The 20,385-nt window shown below is 41.4% G+C and overlaps 2 protein-coding genes across 6 annotated transcripts; one reads left to right on the top strand and one right to left on the bottom strand.

Moving 5' to 3' along the window:
• Window positions 1-303: 303 nt before the first annotated feature.
• Window positions 304-5,202, bottom strand: c29h11orf68 (chromosome 29 C11orf68 homolog). 5 transcript variants are annotated; one of them, XM_053619652.1, is made up of 3 exons: window positions 5,004-5,202; window positions 4,803-4,860; window positions 304-2,260 (listed from the first exon to the last, which is right to left on the bottom strand). In XM_053619652.1, exon 3 carries the CDS (start codon window positions 2,214-2,216, stop codon window positions 1,494-1,496), a length of 723 nt encoding a protein of 240 aa, XP_053475627.1. In that variant the 5' UTR covers window positions 2,217-2,260; window positions 4,803-4,860; window positions 5,004-5,202; the 3' UTR covers window positions 304-1,493. The 5 variants fall into 5 exon arrangements, with proteins under 5 accessions (XP_053475627.1, XP_053475626.1, XP_053475628.1 ...); XM_053619651.1 differs by lacking the exons at window positions 4,803-4,860; window positions 5,004-5,202 and adding exons at window positions 4,081-4,256; window positions 4,580-4,793; XM_053619653.1 differs by lacking the exon at window positions 4,803-4,860.
• Window positions 4,904-15,271, top strand: drap1 (DR1-associated protein 1 (negative cofactor 2 alpha)). Its single transcript, XM_053619654.1, has 7 exons — window positions 4,904-5,041; window positions 6,760-6,832; window positions 7,246-7,339; window positions 7,465-7,587; window positions 9,509-9,599; window positions 12,786-12,874; window positions 13,814-15,271. Exons 1-7 carry the CDS (start codon window positions 5,000-5,002, stop codon window positions 13,986-13,988), a joined length of 687 nt encoding a protein of 228 aa, XP_053475629.1. The 5' UTR covers window positions 4,904-4,999; the 3' UTR covers window positions 13,989-15,271.
• Window positions 15,272-20,385: the final 5,114 nt, after the last annotated feature.

The raw sequence follows: 20,385 nt of genomic DNA, 5'->3' as shown, positions 1-20,385 counted from the left end.
GATATTATCGTGTAAAGATGTATGTAGATTTGATACGCTTGTCTGTCCTGTTGTTGATCAAACAGAAACTGAAGAAAAAAAAATATATTTCCATTAAATAAACTGGTTTTTGGTGGTATTTATAGAATCGTCAAAGTTGCTCAATTATTCGTAAAAATATCCAGAAGGAAGAATTTCGGTTTAACATTAAACCGTTAGGTCTTGTTTGCTGAGGTGTGCAAAAAAAAAAAAAAAAAAAAAAAAAACCAGTCTGTACAGGACATGTTTTTTTTTTTTGTTTTAATTGTTGTTGTGATTGTTGCTATCTAAAATGCTTGATTTTACTGCGGCTTTTTTTCCTTCTTCAAAATTTGCGGTGTAGCTTGCGGAGTTTTTTTTTTATTTTGTGTCTGCGACATCACAATTGCACCAAATAGTTTTGCGTGGGCTTTCACCGGTACTGTTGAGAAATTAGACCTTTTTCGCTGTACTCGTGAATCGAAGAGCGCTTTGGCTGAACGCGTGTCGTGATGATGCCACATGGTGCGTTTTGATGACATCACGATGCGTCTTGGCCCACAAATCTGTGGAAAATCTGCGGTCATTTTTGAAAAATTGCAAGCTCCTCCTACTCTACGCTAAATCCCGGAGGAACTGAAATCCAACCCATGGTACGCCTCGCTTTACTTTACTGAGCTTGCTTTTCCACTGCCGCCTCAACATGGGTGCAATCTTTCCTTCCACTCGCATTCACGCAGGAACTGTATTATATCCGGAAAATGGCCGGTGTGAGTACAGGTTTGTATTCCGATCAAGCCGGAGGCGCACCCGAGTATCGAAAGTGGAATCGGGTGTGGCTCCGGCTTGATTGGAATACAAACCTGCACTCGCACCGGCCCTTTCAGGATAAGATCAGACAGCCCGGGTCCAAGATGTGGAGCTGGATCTGATCCGACTCCACCTATAAGCCTAACCCCACATTAAACTCGTTTATCCAGCCTGAAACGCAGACTACCCCCTTGACTTCTGGCTCGAGTCGGAGTCGGACCTGGAACTGTACGATTCGGTCGGTTGCAGATTCGTGTCGGTATCCCTGTGGTTGTGTCTGCCTGCCTCGTTTGGAAAGTATCTTCACGTAGAAAGAGTTCTACAAAGAAAATGTTTGTCACATATGTTTATTAAGCACGAGGGGTGCTATCTTTTTGCTCCTTAATAATTAAACACAAATTATTAAAGTTTTAATTAGCATTGTGGCAAACCAGAGATGATGAAGTTGCTTGTAAATTAGGTACGATCTCTTTAAAACTGACTTCAGACAAAAGTCTCGAGAAAAAAACAAAACAAACAAAAACAACAGATTGGTAAGAAAAGTTAAGAGAACAATTTTAGGTGAACGAGAGAAGATTAACTTGAACAGGTCGTTAAACAACAAACAAACAAACAAACAAACAAAAACAAACGCTCTCTTCGGTATTCTCAGGACAGTCCACAATGCTGGAGTTTTGATCTTCCGCCTATGTGACCTCCAAGTTGGTGACTTTGTTGGTGATGTGTGAGCGGCGAGGCACGCACTCCAGATCGAACTTGCTCTCGTAAATCGTGGGACACAGCTTCCAGCGGTTATTCCTGTAAATCCCGAGGTACGTGTAGACGTCTGGCTTGTAAGACAGAGGACACTTGATGCCCGTCGCCCTGATGGCCGCGTCCAGCTGCATCACCTGCTCCTCGTCAGCGAAGTTCTGGTTGTAGACGCAAATGACGTGCTTGCCGTCCGAGTTGGGGTCGCGTGGACTCACTTTGGCCACGGAGATCTTCCCGTCCAGGATGGCTCTCGCGACGCACTCCCACGCGTGGTCCACTTTGAAACCCGTGTCCAAGTGCATCAGCCATTTCCCCGTGAGCACGTTGTGGTTCAGTGCGATCTCTTTAATGGTCTGGAAAGTGATGGCTCGGCCGCTGGAGCGAAGTCTTTCCCAGCTCTCCTGCAAGCCCGAGACGTCGCCTTTGCTCGGGCAGTGGCTGGTGCCGTACACGGCGATCCACCCTACAGGCCCCGAGACGTCGTCCCCGAAGCGGCTCACCAACGAGGGACGATTGGACTCGAGCCAACTTGGGAACTCGGCTCTGGGAGTTTTGCGGGCGTCGAATACGATCCAAGGATCCAGATCGGCCGCCATCGCCTCGGCAGCGTAATCCTCCGCTGAAAGAGCTTCGGGGTGGTCGTCTTCTTCCTCCATCTTCTGTTCCGAATGCGACTCGGTGGATAATGCGGTGTGTAATCCTGTGAACGACAAACACTACAGGAATCACCTTAGGCTTTCTTTTCCTTACAAACAAAGCTAGAGCCTAGGGATGCATTGATACCAAGATAACGCCCCTGGAACAAGGTACCATTAGTTTCACCTTGAAGGAAAAGGAGGTTTTTTGTGATTGTCGCAGCTAAAAAAAAACTCGATTTTTGCGGCGGCTTTTTTAAAAATTTGTGTTTTTTTTGTTCTTTTTTTTTTGCGGTAAACTGCTTGAAATCACAATCGTGCGAAATTATTTTGCGTGCTCTTTCACTGTGATGTTTATCAGAAAATGAAACCTTTTGACTGCACTCGTGTTCGACACGTGACTCGAAGAGGACTTGTGACGAGGTCACATGGTCTTGGCTCAAATCTGCGGTGATTTTGAAAAATCGCAAGAGCCGCAGAATATTACGGCGTATGCTTGACTTTGCGTTCGTGAAATTTCGTACAGATTATCAAAACAAACACGCTTTTTACGTAACGCAGTTCCCATCCCGCACTGCTATACAGGTCGCTTCCTTGGTCCGTCGGGTCGGACTGCTTTCTCACCACGTGCCACGCGAACGAGGTGGTCTCGGCCCGATCGATTCTGCGTGGATCCCAGCGCGACTGCCTTGTTCATGTATGTCGAAACGAACCGAATGAGGAACAAGCACCAGGATCTGAAACCAACGCTCCGAACGATCTAGGTGTGAAAACGCTTTAAAAAGGTACCATTGATGAGAAAAGCAAGCGCACGTGTCTCAGTGCTCGCCGAACTGAACTGCTCTCACATAGAACAGTTTCTCTGAACACTCTCATTACACCTCGTGCTCATTTTTACTGACAATGCTGTCAGGTCAAGACTCTATTAAAGCTACTTGTATTGCAGGAACATGCTGTAAGACGTCCTCTTGATATTTTTCTCAAAACACGCTTCACTTCTGATTTGATTTGAAAATAAATCTTGAAATGCGTCCAGAACGCGGTCATCTCGCGTCGTCTGTTGACTTTGCCTGGCAACGTAGACCATCATACGGTCCGTTTACACGGACGACGATAATCGGATATTAACCCGATTAAGACGATACTCTGATTAAGAAACTAGCATGTAAACAGAGATTATTGATGACCTTAATCCGATTAAAGTCACACTCGAAGTAAACACAAATCGGAATTAAGACGTGTGGAGTATTCCTCTTTTACTCGCATTATCGACGTGCATTATAGACGTGTACACACCTTAATCACGCTACTAACATCGTGTGGGAGTTTTCACCGCATTTTGCGACAGGACACGTACACACACGGGAGCGCTCAACCGTTTGACGGCAAACAAGAGAGCACGGCTACGTCCGAAACCGCGTACTTACCTACTATATAGTAGGAGAAGTACACGTACTTTGGCTACTATGTTGTAGGTAAGTATGTGGTTTGGGACGCAGCCCACGGCTTCAAGCAGTCGTCTATCTGCACGTATAGCACGACAAATAATTAACCGCACTTGAGGCGTTCGTAAAATTAAAAATTAAACATCCAAAACTGTATACGGTACCACCTAACGAAGACGAATGTCGATACGTGAAATTCTGGATGTCGGACGGCGTGGCGTGGGGATGTAATGACGTGTGCCGTTAATCGTTCTATAACAAACAGGAACATGAAAGGAATATTCTAAAAGCGACTCATTTAAACACCTTAATCAGAATATTATATTGTCTTATTAGAATAATATGGTCAATAATTTAGACTACTGCTGTCCATGTAAACGTAGTGATAGTATCATGTTAATATCGGTGTATGAGAAAATTATTACGATACTGAACAATACCTGCCTGATATCAGTATCGATGCACCCTTAGTCCAGCCAATAATGTTTTTTTTTTTGTTGTTGTTGTTTTTTTTTTTTTTTTTAAATCTGATTAACTACATGTTGCAAATGCTATACTATATACTACTGCGGATTGGTTTCTTGCTAAAGATAAAGTTGTCCTGTTTTAATCGGACCTGCAACACAAAAAGAAAACGTTTAAACAGAAAAACTCAAATTGGACTTTAGACGTTAGCATCCGGCTAATAAAACTGCGTTTCTATGTTTATCCACTTTAACCATAAACATTTTACCAACAAACAACTCATTTCTACCCAGTCCATCTTTTCCTTCTTGATATACTTAAAAAAAGAGACCTTTATCATTAATAACCGCTTATATTATTTGCATTTATCGCCTTGACTACGCTAAGTGCTAACGGCTACAGTTCCAATACCCAACTTTATTTCACGCTACAAACAAACCTGCATTACAAAAAAAATAACCCAAGTAAACTTACACAAGCGAACGAATTTCAGACCGCTTAATAGTTTACACCGATCTCAATCAAACAAACAAACAAAACAAACAAATAAACACAACACTATAATCCCACCACCGCTTGCTACCAAATCACTGGAAAACTGAGTTGGGTGGGCGGCGTCTAGATTCGCATACTTGTTTCCTAACTAGGGCGCCTAACTAGTGCGTCATTACGTGTATATCAGAAGGAGTTCTCTCACAAGTGAGTGGATGGATGAGTGTATTGGGACGCGGCCCGAGCGGAGCTAGTGAATCCGGCTGGAAGAGAAAAGAAGCCGCAGATCAAAACAGTGGCGTGAATACAGCTGCGAGAAGAAGAGCGATTAAAGGGATTTAAAAAATCAATCATAATAATAATAAAAACCCATCGATCTCGGATTAGAAAAATAATTTTAACATGCCAAGCAAGAAGAAGAAATACAACGCCAGATTTCCTCCGGTAAGTTGGTTAGCTTTAGTTAGCGCACAGGACGTGACAGCTAGCTTCTCAGATCAGCGAACTAACGTCCATTTTTCTAGTTTCCACTCGGTATATTATTCTAATCTGTCACTTTATTCCACTCCAGATACTGCCACTAATATCCCACTGTCCGTCTCTAATCCAACATGGCTGTTTGACGTCAGTTTAGCAAACTAATGCAAATGAGCCTGGCAAGGCCGATGCTAACTGGCTGCTTCAGCCACACTTTCGATAGCTAACGGTCTCCTTTTGTTTTACTTTACAGTGATTAGCTGAGAATAAAAATAGACATGGTATGTAGTAGTGTTTTTTTTTTTTTTTAAATTATTATTTATTTTTAGTATTTGGTTAAACAAATGTGGTTAGTTTTAGAAACTGAGTTAGTAGGAAGGCTTAGCCTGTTAGCTAGGAAGCGGAGTTAGCGAGTTTAAAACACACACACGCACACTGACAGACTTAACGTGTATTAAAAATAAATATTATTACAGTTAATAGTGCATTAATATACAAACATGACTGATGTACTAGAAGCATTTTCTGTTTAGTGTTTTCCTCAAACGAAGACACTAATATTTTGAACTCCCCCTTTACTGCATTAAAACTGTTCTATTCGAACATTAGGTGTATTTAGACTATTTAAATATGTACAATAATATGTAGGTTGTTTACTGAAGCCCCAGAGCAGGGGGTTCTCCTATTCACATTCATTATTATTTTTTGTCTTTTTTTGTAAAAAGTCAAATAAATCCCATGGACCACCTGAGTGTGGATTTATTTATATATTTATTCTTTTTAAAATGGTGAAATATTTTTTTTAGCTATCTATCAGCATGTTTAATATGTCTGAGTTCACTATGGCGCTTGGACCCCTAAATATACTAACTTTTATATATATATATATATATATATATATATATATATATATATATATATATATATATATAGTGTGTGTGTGGATAGAAAAGATATTTAAATGTAAAGTTATGACTATGCCATAATTGGATCTGGGGTTTAGTAGTTTTCCAAATTACAGCCTTGCTTATGAAACTTCACTGCAATCAGGTTACCTACCTACCCATCTCTCTCTGTCTGTCTCTCTCTCTCTCTCTCTCTCTCTCTCTCTCTAACTCTGTCTGTGTCTCTCTCTCTAACTCTGTCTGTGTGTCTCTCTCTTTCTCTTTCTCTTTCTCTCTCTCTTTCTCTCTCTCTCTAACTCTGTCTTTGTGTCTCTCTCTAACTCCCTGTGTCTTTCTCTCTCTAACTGTCTGTGTGTCTCTCTTTCTCTAACTCTGTTTGTGTCTCTCTCTGTGTGTGTGTGTCTGTCTGTGTGTCTCTCTCTTTGTTTCTGTGTATGTGTGTGTGTCTGTCTCTCTGTGTGTGTCTCTCTCGTGTGTGTGTGTCTCTCTGTCTCTAACTCTGTCTGTGTGTGTCTCTCTCTCTGTCTGTGTGTCTCTCTCTCTGTCTGTGTGTCTCTCTCTCTGTCTGTGTGTCTCTCTCTCTCTCTGTGTCTCTATCTCTCTCTCTCTCTCTCTCTGTCTGTGTGTGTCTCTCTCTCTCTCTCTCTCTCTCTCTCTCTGTCTGTGTGTCTCTCTCTGTCTGTGTGTGTCTCTCTCTCTCTCTCTCTCTCTCTGTCTGTGTGTGTGTGTCTCTCTGTCTGTCTGTCTGTGTGTGTGTGCGCGTGCGTGCTTGTCCTTTAGGCAAGGATTAAGAAGATCATGCAGACAGATGAAGAAATAGGCAAAGTAGCTGCTGCAGTTCCTGTCATAATCTGTATCCTTGCGGTTTGCATTGGGAAATGCCCTTTTGTAAATTCTTTTATTTTTTTTAATCATCTCTCTATTATTTCTCCTGCTGGATTCACTGCTTTTTCACCTTAAGTTAAGCAACAAATATCGAGGCGAGAGTCTAGCGTTGATGTATAACGTTTAATGCTTTCTTCCTCCTGTTGGATTGCAGCGGAAGTGCCCCTACTCTGTCGATAACGCACGATAACACTCCCATTAGGTTCCCTTACCCTGGAGAAACAGTGATGACGTGGCCCTAATGCGTGCCCTTTAAATAGAAGAAAACGTGCTGAATTATTATTAGCTATGATGAAATACCAGTCTGGAGGAGGAATCTGTGTACGTAACATAACGTCTGGTTTACCGATGTGCTGGTCACGCCCTTGACTCTTGTATGAGCGCGGGCACTGGAACTCTTCCTGGAGTCTCTTCTGACGAAAGCGTGCCACGTTACCCAGTCCCGCAACGCCAAAACCATGACGACGTCACATTTGTAAGTACCCAGCATCAACTCGTAAAAACTACTAATAGTTCTCCGGATTATTGTGCTTGACTTGAAGTGTGTGTGTGTGTGTGTGTGTGTGTGTGTGTGTGTGTGTGTGTGTTTTATTTCTGTAGGAAACAGTGCATCGAACTGGAGCAGCAGTTTGACTTCCTGAAGGATCTGGTGGCCGCCGTCCCGGACATGCAGGGAGAGGGGGACGAGAATCACGCCGAGGGGGCGGAGAGGATCCCACGCAGGTTACACACACTCTTCCTGGCGCTCTGGGTGAAGGGTGAAGGCATTAGGACGTGTATAAAGGAGTAGATCGAAGTACGATGCAGACATCAGGCCAAGATTTAAAGGACAATTTTGGTACTAAACTAGTACGTAAGGAAAACACTCAACACGCCATGCTGAGGTGCGAAAGTAATCCACGCCGGGTATGTGATGCCGCACGGCACCGCGTGTCGTGCTGCATCACACCCCGCTACGAAGTGCATTATTTTCTTCATACAACAGTGTGTTATTCTGCTTATATCAGACACCGGAAAGCGCAAACTCCTCTGTCTTGAATACGTTCCCGTTTACTACCTTATTACAAAGAGCTTCGAACCGAAACTCCTTCCATAAACGTTACATAAATATTTCCTACCAAACAAATAAACAACCCCATCACCACAACAACGACTGTAGGTTTTACGTTGTTTTCAATTTTATTTTAACCGGTCATTCATTTCACAGTTGGAGCTCAGTCTCTGAGCTGTGCGTTTACACGACCGGTCAAAAGTTTAGACACGCTCATTCTTTGTTTTTATTTTTTAACCCCCCCCTTTGGCGTGTTCCTTGGCGTGTTCTCACCCGATTTCTTGAGGAATTCCCGGAGATGCTTTTTAAACAGTATGAAAGGAGTTCCCACCTACCCCGGACGCTTATCGGCTGCTTTTCAGAATATTTCGCTCCGAGTCGTCCGTTTAAATAAAGATCATTTTTTTTTTCCGTAAATAAAATGCTAGTTTTCTAATGAAAGAAACGAATACGTCGGCACGGTTATGTTTCTGTCTGCGACACCGATTTCATACATTTAATCACACACCTTCAGATCAATAGGTTTTTAAGATGATAAACGTTTCAGTCGAGTGTCCGCAAACTTTTGACCGGTGGCGTGTATGAAAAATAACGCCGACCTTCTGACCAGATCGGATTCGAGCGTTAGTCGGTCACCTCCGAGATCTCGCGATCGCAGACGTGAACGCGACGTTAAGCAAACGCCGCGGTATTCGGAGGAGCTTGCGATTTTTTTATTTTTATTTTTTCTTTCTTTCTTTTCTTTTCAAAAAGGTTTGTCACGTGACGTCATCGCAACACACGCTCTTCGAGTCACGTGTTTCGAACGTGAGTGCAGCTAAAAGGTCTCGTTTGCCAACAAACATCGCCGCGAAAGACAATTTGCGATTCGGCCAATTCGAGTAATTTGAAGAAAGGGGAAGAAAGAAAAAAAGCAATAAATACTCCCTGAGTTGGATCGCAAATTTTGGAGAGGGAAAACAAACAAACAAACAAACAAAAAAAAGCTGCAGGAAAATCGAGCTTTTTTTGGCCACCACAATCAAAAAACTAACTGAGAAATCCTGCACGGCCTGCTTAATTTCCATTGTGGTATAAATCTCTATAAAATGTTATCTTCAGAAATCCCCCAAGAATTTTATTGCCTCCACAAGAAGGATTTTTTCCCCCACGCCTTGCTGTAGATACGACTAGAGCGACTGATGGTTAATCTTGATCTTGCCTCCCTTTAAACATGGCGAGTTTTTGATCTGTAATCCTTCGTGTTTAACATCCTGTAACGGTGCAGATCAGGAAACACGGTCCCACGAGTTTGTACGTGTCCGCCTTCTCACGTTTAAAACCGCTCGCTCGGACAAAAAACGATACGAGCAATGAAATGGCATAAAACGCAAAAACCCTGCGACGTACAGCGCGTGTCGGACGTTCCCCTCTCTAGACGCCGGTCAAACGCCGAGACGAGGTCCGAATCGCGAAATAGGAGAGATGGGTGAGCTTTTCCAGAGTCTGAGGGCGGACACGGCAAATGCCGGGCCCCCCTCGAGTTTTAATCGTGACCTCGGAACAGCCGACGGATCTGTAAAGTAATTGTGAAATGTGGTGTGTTTGGAGCAGAGGCCGGAAGCCTGGCTCAGGACGCAAGAACGGAGGAGCAGGAGCCAAAGGCAAAGACAAGAAGCTGTCGGGCACAGAGTCCGAGCAAGAGGTGAGTCTGGTTAACGAGTGCTCGGCGAGGTGACGCTACACACACGCGCACACGCACACGCAGTATGACATGTATATCTCTCCTGAGAAGTACGCGCTGTAGACGGTCCGATTTCTTTACCGCCTCAAGTTGAGGGAACCGTAACGCTCACGCTACACAGCACTTCATACAGGCCAAGAATCACGTTTGCTTTAATCTTTAATCTGTATTGGTTCCGTAAATAAAGATTACTTTTGCTTTCAGTTCACTGTTTATGCTCACAGCACAGGGTATTGTGTAATGTACTCCTACCTAAGTAGGGCACCGTTTGCTCAAAAGAGTGCCGCTTGGTACGTACTAATAATCTGTAGTCTAATGATATTATTTAGCGGAGAATGTTCGGAGACATTTTATGACCGGCTAAGAGAAGGACGTGAGATCTTAAACGTTCGATTATGAATTTTTCTTTCTATATATATATATATATAATATAAAATATATTTTTTATATACTGATCAGAAGGTCAGGAGTTCAAGCCCCAGCACTCCCAAGCTAGCACTGTTGGGCCCTTGGGCACGGCCCTTAACCCCTCAACTGCTCAGTTGTATAAATAAGATAAACGTAAATCACTCTGGATAAGGGTGTGTGCCAAATGCCGTAAATGTAAATATATTTTATTTATATTTGCACATATATATTATGAGAATTCACATGATAATTTATCGGTTTGGGGTTCGAATCCCGCGTCCGACCGGCGTGCACGGAGCTTGCACGTTCTCGCCGTGCTCTGGGGGTTTCCAGGTTTCCTCCGCCAGTCCAGAGACGTGCGCCGTAGGCTGATCGGCATCTCGGAAATTGCCCGTAGTGTGAACGCGTGTGCGGTTGTGTCCTGTGATGCGTTGGCACCTTGTGCAAGGGTGGACCCCGAGTTCCGTGGGTTAGGCTCCAGGCTCCCTGACGACCCAGTGTAGGATACGCGATACGGATGGACGGATGGATCATAAGCAGTTATACTAGACGTAAATCCCAGACAGAAATAGTTGAGAAAGTTGACCATGGCAATCTGAGTTCAAAATCGAGATTCCAACAATTGCTCTGTTTCCACGTGTCACTAATCTGACTTTACAGCTTACGTGAAATGTTGATATCGATGTTAATTCTTGTCATTTTCTTTGATTACGTTGTACAGCACTGTGGTTAAGTATGTTTTATTATGTGATTAATGAATAAAATCGGATTGGATTAAATGATTTAAACAAAGCCGAAATGTTTTACCTATTGATTTTAAGTTATAACGTGCAGTCATGATGTTTATGAAGAGCATCTTTTTTATTCACGCATCTTGCCCATCATGGTCCTTCTGGCGTCCCGTGAATCCAGCTCGCTCACGGATAACCTCAGTTAACTGGATGACAAGAAATGCCTCTTACTTTGCAAATAACCCACCTTGACTCTGAGAAAAGACCTTCGCAAACATTCTACTGTGCAGGATGTTTTAGCTCCGTGTAAACACACGTTTGTGTGAACGTGACGGTCGTGTTTGCTGTGTCCCAGACTCAGGATGTTGGCTCGGAGATTTAAAACTCGGGTTGTGAGTGCTCTATTGTAATCGATCACATGGGGAAATATTTGCCCGAGCCTAAATTTATGTTGGTTTATTTTTTTTTTTTTGTTAATCTTTTACTTCACTTAAGGCCGCTGTCTGAACGAGGGGGAAAAAAAGGTTCTACAGTGCTGTGAAAAAGTATTTGCTGATTTCTTCTGTTTTTGTGTACATCTCGTACTAAATAGTTTTAGGTCTTCAAACGAAATACAACATGAAACAAAGGCAACCCGAGTAAACACACAATACAGGTTTTATTTATTTAAGTATTTGTTTATTTTATTAAAGGAAAAAAAAAAAATTGATCCAACACCTATCACCCGTGTGAAAAACTAATTAACCCCTTAACGTTAAAATCTGGTTGTGCCACCTTTAGTAGCAATAACTGCAACCAAACATTTCTGATAACTGGAGATCAGACTTTCACTTACATCTAGGACTAGGATTTACTCCTACGCTTTGAATCGGTGTCTTGTTGCATAATCCAGTTGCGCTTGAGTTTCAACTTACGGACTGAAGACCGGACATTCTCCTTTAGGATTTTCTGCTAGAGAGCAGAATTCATGTTTCCCTCAATTACTGCAAGTTGCCCAGACCCTGAAGCAGTAAAGCATCCCTACATCATCACACTACCACCACCATGCTTGACCGTCGGTATGATGTTTTTGTGGAATTCACTGTTTGGTTCACACCAGATGTAACGGGACACCTGTCTTCCAAACAGTTCCACTTTCAACTCATCAATCCACAGAACATTCTCCCAAAAGGTTTGAGGATCATCAAGGTGTGTTTCTGCAAAATTCAGACGAGTCTTAATGTTCTTCTGGGTTAGCGGTGGTTTTCACCTCACCACTCTTCCATGGGTGCCATTTTTTCCCAGTGTCTTTCTGATAGTGGAGTCCTGAACAATAACCTTTACTGATATAAGAGAGGCCTGTAGGTCATCTGATGTTGTACTTGGCTCTTTTGTGACTTCCTGGATGAGTCATCGCTGTGCTCTTGGAGGAATTTTGGAAGGTCGGCCACTTCTTGGACGGTTCACTACCGTGCCGAGTTTTTCCATTTGGAGATAATGGCTCTCACTGTGGTTGTTTGGAGTCCCAGAGCTTTCACGAGGCAGAAAACGTAATTACATCTAAATATTACAAAGCATGATCCGGGACGCTTGTTTGTGTTTGGATGCGCCTCCTGTCAGTCATTTTATAGACCGTCTACTCTACCTGATCCTCGAGGCGGAGCTTCATGTACATGTTGGAATTACTCAAATGTCAAACCCACCTAACTATTAGAGACCCAATCTTGGAAAAAACAAACAACTAGTCTTACCTCACGCACCTTTTTGAATGTTTGTTGAATGTCCGTTCAGTGCAAATTGTAACTTCAGTTCAGTAACAGTGGAGTCGACGAGCGGAGTACTGACGGGCCGACGAGACCCAGTCACGTCGTCTCGCCCGAGCCTCTGGGAACACGTTTGAAACGGCGCGTGCGTTCGGAGTTTGACGTTCAGATCGAACGTTTTCCGTTCACCGGTTTTGTATCGTGACTCGCTCGACCATCCGAGACACGAACGTTTGACAGCGTGCTGTTTCTGTTTCGTTCGTCAGGATGACTCTGAAGACAGCGAGACGGACGGAGACGAGGAGGAGATCTCTCAGCCCAACACACACCATCAGGCAGCTTCCCATTTTCACAGGTATATATATATATATGTGCACGCACGCACACACACACACACACACACACACACACACACACACACACACACACTGCTGTGTTTAATGGTATAGCTTCAGTCTTGAGCAGCAGGATAGAAGCGATGCAGGAAATGGGTGTGGTTTGGTCAGGAAGTGTCCCAAACACTATAATTAATGTATAGGTAGTGCTTAAGAAATCATTCCATTCTAACAAGACTGCGATAGTATTTAGTTTCATCTCACCTGCTCTCTAGCTGTCTGTTTGTAAAAATAGAGAGAGAGAGAGAGAGAGAGGGAGAGAAGTGGCTCAGAGCAGAGACATTCGAATGATAATGAAATACGAATTAATCAGTCCCTCCAGGATTTTGCGATCGCAGAAACGAACGCAAAATCGAGCAAACTCCGCGATATTGGGAAGAGATTTCAATTTTTTAAAAAGTTTTCCGCAGATTCGAGCCAAGACACGTCATGTACAGCTAGAGGGTCTCATTTACATCTCAACAAACTGCAATCACTGCGAAAGAGCGCGCAAAACAATTCCTTGCGAGTGCAGTTTCGCCAAATCAAGTATTTTTCCGGCAAAAAAAAAAAAAAAAAAAGCACAAAATTCTCCACAAGTTAGGGGTGGGGATTTAATTTTTCACAATTAAAAAAAAAAAAAAAAAAACCTCTTGGAAATCCTGTACATGTTACGTACCATCTATGGCTATAATTTGTTTCCTGTCAGATTTGTGATGATTTGTGGGCGGGAATAGAGTATTGTCGTTCGAGCTTTATGTAATGTTTATGCACACTTTACATAAACCGTTGCATGAAATTCAATTCGCTTTTATGTCAGATAGTAGATTTCGGAGAAACGCCGATGGCTGTTAGCTCGGATTTAACGCCAAGTTTGACTTCTAACAACTTTTTCCCTGTCTTTTCTTGTATAAAACCAGCCCCGACATGCCTCCTCCGTACATGGCCATGCCCATGAGTGCCCCTCAGACGGCTCTCGCCATGCCCATCGGTTCCTTCGGCTCCCAGGCTTCAGTCATGGGGATGATCGCGCCTCCTCCCGCCACGGCGCCGCATAAAGAAGAACACGACGACGACGAAGACTACGACTCTTAGCTCCTTGTCCCCGTTTTACATTCGTTTTTTCTTAAGTTGTTCTTGTTTGGCTGCAGAATGCAAACCGATGGAAACTGAACAGAACTTTTCAAACACTTCACGTCCAGACACCGGTGAAGGGGGCGTTAGCAAGCCTGCAGCCACAGCGCAAGAAGAGGAATGGGTTGTATATTAGCTATGTGTTTTAATTTCCTTTTTTTAAGAATTCTTATTTTACTGCCCGGATTAAAAAAAAAAAAAAAAAGAAAGAACAGGACACTTGGTTTAGGCTATTTTTTAAAAAAAAAACTAAACAAAACAGGAAAACAAACATTGTTGCATTCTTGGCTCGCAGCCTCTTTTGGGGAAAATGGCCGTAAGATGATTTATTTATTATTTTTTTAATTAAAAACACAGCGTAGGTATTCCCTGTAGTCTTTTGCACTTTTTTTTTCTTCTTTTTTTTGTTTCTTTGTCATCTTAGGCTGGCGTTCTTCTTTTTCTACGGTCCGCCATTTTGCGACTTTAAGGAAGTAGCACAAACCCTTTCCATCGTTTGGTAGTCCAGGTGGATTTGTGATATTAGAAGCTCCTCAGATTGATCATGGGGAAATATCTTTCCGTGACAGAAAGATGAAGGACGTACGCGCTATTAGGAAACGTGACGTGTGTGTGTGTGTGTGTGTGTGTGTGTGTGTGTGTGTTTGAGTACTGTCGAAGGCGGAATGAGTCAGGAAGTTGCCTGCACGTTAACTCTGGGCCAGTGACCTTGCGGTAGAGCTGTTTTTGTTTGTTTGTTTTTTTTCCCCATAAATACAACTCCTACCAAGCAAAATTTTTTTCATTTAATCCGTAGATCTCGAAAATTTTAATATACACAAGACACATCTTTTTTTTTTTTTCTTCTTCTTCTTCTTCTTTCCCCTTGTCTGTTCTGTTTAGCTACTCTCAAAGCTATCTAAAGAGGTTGTTCTATTTAAAAACTGAACTTGCACAAACAGACATGAACCATGAGCCTCGTCCCCTTTACTAACCGACTGTCCAACCAGATGCACATTTATATCTCAGCGCTGTAAATCTTGATCTTGTATCTTTTTAAATAATTTTAATGTCCTTTGCGAGGCCTTAGACGAGCCGGAACGTTCTCTCAATCCCTCCTACTTGGTTTGTTTGTTTGTTTGTTTTTTTGTGGCTGTCTCTCTTTCTTCAGGTGTGTAAAGTTTGGCTGCTCAGAGGCTGTATGTGAAACTTTTAACATTCTTATTATTTTGTATGAGTGAAATAAAGTGCAAATTTCGGTATAATGTCCTGGATGGTTTTTTTTTTGTTGTTTTGTTTTGTTTTTTTTGTTTTTTTTTTAAACTCCTCTGTTATGTATGTTAGAGAGTGGCTTGTGCGTGTTTCTATATTCATGGAGAATTTGATAACAATTGCAGGTTAAGGCATTGAATAGTAGGATTTTTATAATCAAACTTTGAACTGCAGGACGCATGCAGTGTTCCAGAACAGGTGAAGACTTGGGTGGCATTGAAGGCGGTCATGATCTTGGACGCTTCAGAATATCATCACGAACCCCCGTGTACGACTCGTCTCCTTTTCGACATCTGATCGCTCAGAAGATGGTTCATTTGCTATAACAGCAGATCTGATGGTAGTTCTGGCTGTACTTTAAATCACAGGTATGCATTTTGTTATACACTATCATTTCTATAGTAACCGCTAATTTACAGGGACTTGTATAGTATTTAAGTCTAATAATGAACTTTTTTTTTTTTTTTTTTTTTTTTTTTTTTTAAGTCAAAGAAAACTTCTAATAATTGATATAATGTCGCTTTCTGTAAGAAGGAAAGTTATTTATTTCACATTTATTTGTTAAAGGAGTCTCCCCCTTGTCAGCACTTTTGTAGCAGAAGTACGGATGTAGTAAAAATGTTGCATGAAACTCTAAACAGATATAAAAAAAAAAAGTATGACTAGGCGTTGTGTAATAAATAGTTACTTTTTATTTAAACAGTAAATAATTTTTATTTTATATTTAATATTTAAATAGTTAAATATTAAATAGTCGTTGTGTCTGAAGAATGAAACACAGAACATGCTGTTATTAGTCCGTACAGGATTTCACAGGTTTATTTTTTTTTTTTATTTTTATTTTTTTTATGATTTTCCTCCTGATTTGTTGTGGTAAAAAATGCTCGATTTTTATTTATTTATTTATTTATTTATTTTTCTGCGGCTTTTTTCGAAATTTGTGATGCAACTCGAATCGGCGAAATCGAACGAGATTGTTCCGCACGGTCTCTTCGCGACGTACTCGTGTTCGACGCACGTGAATCGAAGAGCGCTTCGACCGAACGCGCGTCGTGATGACGTCACGTGACGACACAAATCCGTGTAAAAAAAAAAAAAAAAAATCTGCGATAATTTTTAAAAATTGCAAAGCTTCTCAGAATGTTTGATTCTCTTTGATTCTGTGTTTATTTCTGCGATCGCAAAATCGTAGAAGGACCGCGTTATTGGAAAGTAAAGTAATCGACTTTACGGTGGTATCGGTGTTTTATTCCTTACGTAGTAACATTCGCTTAAATAGAAATAATGATCCTGAGAGGGAATCGAGAATATCCATTACGCCGGACAAGCGTGTGTAATCGGGTACTGTCTCGGTCGGTCAGGAGGACGGATACACACGATGCACGTGCAGATTGCAGACACATTTTTGTTTTCTTGGACTGGAGCATTTCCTAGACAAATGCGTCAGCAGGTTAAGCACAACATGCGCTGACTGGCAGCGTTTACACATTTTCACTCTGTTTTGTTTACCGTATTTTGCATATCGAGAAAGTCGGGACTCGTTGCAAAACAATTTTTTATTTTTTTTTTTTTCCCGGTAAACTCCCTGTTTACAGCGATTTAAATATTGCGATAAACACGTCGTTTAGGAGAGTGGACAAAATAAGGGTCGCTAAAATAAAAAGCGATTGTCGTAAGTGTGCGTTTATTGTAGCTTTATCAATAGCTAAACCCTGACTCGAGAATGAGAAACCCTTTTGAACGTATCCTCCCCCGCCTACGCCCCCCCCCCCCCCCCAAGTGTGCTTTTCACATCAATGAAAAGTAAACAAGTTGTCTATCTTCCAAATATAACTAAAAATACAACGTTGGAAGACTGTGTTTTCACCGGCACTTTGTCCTCCATGTTTGTTTTCCTCGCTGATTTGGAAGGGGAAAAAAAAACAAAACAAACGAATGCAAATTGCCAGCTGCAGCGACTTATTTTATTTATTTTTACAAAGTGGCTGCATTCCGACCCCCTTGAGGTCACTTCCTGCCTTACAGCCACAGGTTACATTTAAAATGTCTACTGGTGGTTGTTATTTATTTATTTATTTATTTATTTATTTATTTATTTATTTATTTAGACAGACATCAATAAAAGTCTAGTGTGAGAGCAGCGTAAGCCAACTCTTGCCAAGGTAATAGACGGACATATTTTCCCCACTAAGACTACAAACATACAAAGACTAGAGTTTACTTAGAAAAGGTTGTAGCAGGAACTCTACTCGCTTTGGTAGCTTTTGTGCACTTTTCTGGCTCCAGCCTTCAGAATTCTGATAAGCAATCCTATTTATACCTGCACGCTTCTACCTGAACCATACTTATCGTCTCTTCATCTCAGTGATGATCAAGGTCCACTTGACGGAAAAAGAGCTCCTCTGGTCGTGTGTGTGTGTGTGTGTGTGTGTGTGTGTGTGTGTGTGTGTGTGTGTGTGTGTGTGTGTGTGTGTGTGTGTGTGTGTGTGTGAGTGAACAAAGAAGAGATGGCAGGAACGTGATTGCACGAACCACCTGTCTGATGATTCAGTCTTACAAACATCCCACGATTTCACTTTTTTTTTTTTTTTTTTTTTTTTTTTTAAACCTTTACAGAACAAATTTTCTGCTAAATATATAATATAAATCTATGATTTTACATATTAATACTTCAGACTGTTTGAAAAACCAGGCACAGAGTTTCTTGTTGGAAAAGCAGTGTGTTACAGTTCGCAATAACATGCTGTAACTTTATACTTTATTTAAGTACTCGATCGTTACACAAGTGAAAATAATCTCTTTAAAAATAGAACTCTTTAATTTTACATTAATATTTGTCAATATAAATAAATAACAAATAATACAAATGTGTGGGGGGTTTTCTTTTTTTTTTTTTTTTTTTTTAGAGAAATGAAGCTCAGTGTGATTTACAAATCATTTTAGTATTTATAATATTAAAATATATAAATATAATATTTATAGTTTTTGTTTGTTTTTAACATGCTTCCCTCTTGGTTATCAACTCGTTCGTCCATGCCCCTTTTTTTTTTTTTTTTTTTTTTTTTTTAAACAGAAGCTTACTTGAGAAATAAAAGTTTGAAATGACAATTTTACAAAATAAATAATTGATTTATACTTCGTCAAATGATGCACCACGTCGTAGACTTCACGTGCGTCCAACGTGAGTACAGCTAAAAGGTCTCGTTTACCAACAAACATCGCTGTGAAAGAGCGTGCAGAATTTCCCCACAAACAAATTGCATCGCAAATTTTTTTTTAAAAGCCGGAGCAAAATCGAGCTTTTTTGGCCGTAACAATCCATAAGTGACTTTTTATAAAAATTTGCGACGTGAGTTGTGGAGTTTTTTTGTGGAGGGGGATTACTTGAATTGGCAATATCACAATCGCACATTACTTTCACAGTGATGTTTGATGGAATGTTAGCTGTACTCGTGTCCAACACGCGTGACTTGGGCCGAGACGAGTCATGTGACGTCATCACAAGACGCGTCTCAGCCCAAATCTACAGAAAATCCACTGTACTTTTGAAAAATTTCAAGCTCCTCCAAATATCCATCCATCCATCCATCCATCTTCTATACCGCTTTATCCTTTTCAGGGTCACGGGGAACCTGGAGCCTATCCCAGGAAGCATCGGGCACAAGGCGGGGTACACCCTGGACAGGGTGCCAATCCCTCCTCCAAATATTTTGGAGTTTCCTTGATTTTTCCATCAATTTCCACGATCGCTACTAGTTTGTTTATATTTTCGCAAATGCATCCAACTACATTTTAAATTTTTTTTTATTTTTTTATTTTTTTTTTTTGGGAAAAGAAAACAGTGTGAGCAGGTACAAAGAAATCTACCCTGAAAGGGACCTTTTTAGGAAAAAAGCAAACAAATAAAAAATAATAAAAAAATAATAAATCTTGATGAAACCTGAAAATGATCTGGTGTGAAAGTGAAAGTTATTTTCACAAGGATTTTTTTTTTTCTTCAAGAAACTGAGAAAGTAAGTCATGCGCACTTTCTTGTGAAAACTGATGCTCACCTCAAGTCTTAACCAGCGACTAGCAAGCTTCTCTCCAAAAAACATAAACAAAAAAGTGCACTTTCTATTCATATTTGTGTTTTTAGAACACATTATCAGTTCATTCTCAATAATAGATTCGTATTCAGTTACAGCCGTACTCTGGAGTTGTTGGTTTAATATCTTTTTTTTTTGGTCTCATTTCAAGTCTGAAAAGTCTTGGCCTTTTATCAGGGACACTATTTTCTTGTTCTCAAACTAAACTGTGCTATACGTTTGGGTAATTTAGCATGGACGTCATTAACTCCGATGAGTCACGATCTGAATGACTGAGATTAGTTCCTGATGTTTACAGGATTTGGGTTTAATCGGTGTGGGAAGGTCATTAATCCTGAGGGCTGGTTTCATTGTTTTGGGAAGAAGAAGGAATAAAACACTGGGGCGTGTGCTGGTGTAGGAAAATAATCAGTGACTGGGGGGTGTGGTGCGGCATGATGTAAAGTGGAGTCATGTTTGGGGCCGGAGTTCGTTTTATAGGCTCTGTCTTCTTAAGTACACACCATGTAGACATTTAACACACAAAATGCTGAATCAGAAAAACAATAAATATATGGTTTTAACGTACATTGTGCAAATATGTGAAAATACTCAGTCAAGTAGGGGTGGGTGTGTGTGTGGGTGGGTGGGGGGGGTTCTATTATAATAGCCGGGGCGAAGTCTCAACTCTGTGCTACTGGGCCTCGGAAACCACTGCATCCTTCCTGAAGAAATGATGACTCAGTGCTGTGTGTGTGTTCACTCTTTGATGTGAAGCATTTCCAGAATCTCACCCTTTCCCCTTTGACCCCTTTTTATTTACCCCAACCTAGCAAACCCTCCACAGCCAATAAGAGTCAACTTGACATTCCTTCCTGTTTTGCTGCCTTGAAAATGTTGATGTATATTTTTTTGACCCTCGCCCCCATCCCCCGAGTCTGCGTCTGCACTCGATGAGTGATCTGCGATACGGCATACTAACGGAGACCCGTCGTCGAGAGCCCTCGGAGGGTATTGAGGTGGAACGGCAGCATTTCCGA

This window comes from Ictalurus furcatus, chromosome 29 (genome assembly GCF_023375685.1).
Source record: "Ictalurus furcatus strain D&B chromosome 29, Billie_1.0, whole genome shotgun sequence".
NCBI classification, from domain to species: Eukaryota; Metazoa; Chordata; class Actinopteri; order Siluriformes; family Ictaluridae; genus Ictalurus; species Ictalurus furcatus.
Note: the sequence above shows the minus strand (reverse complement) of the source record. Positions and strands in the feature narration are given on the sequence as shown.

Bases quoted from the DNA above. Each gene is read 5' to 3' on its own strand.
- c29h11orf68 (XM_053619652.1), bottom strand. From the start codon at position 2,216: ATGGAGGAAGAAGACGACCACCCCGAAGCTCTTTCAGCGGAGGATTAC.
- drap1 (XM_053619654.1), top strand. From the start codon at position 5,000: ATGCCAAGCAAGAAGAAGAAATACAACGCCAGATTTCCTCCG. The intron at 6,833-7,245 runs GTATCCTTGCGG...CTCTTGTATGAG, and splicing joins TGCAGTTCCTGTCATAATCT to CGCGGGCACTGGAACTCTTC. The intron at 7,340-7,464 runs GTAAGTACCCAG...TTATTTCTGTAG, and splicing joins ACCATGACGACGTCACATTT to GAAACAGTGCATCGAACTGG.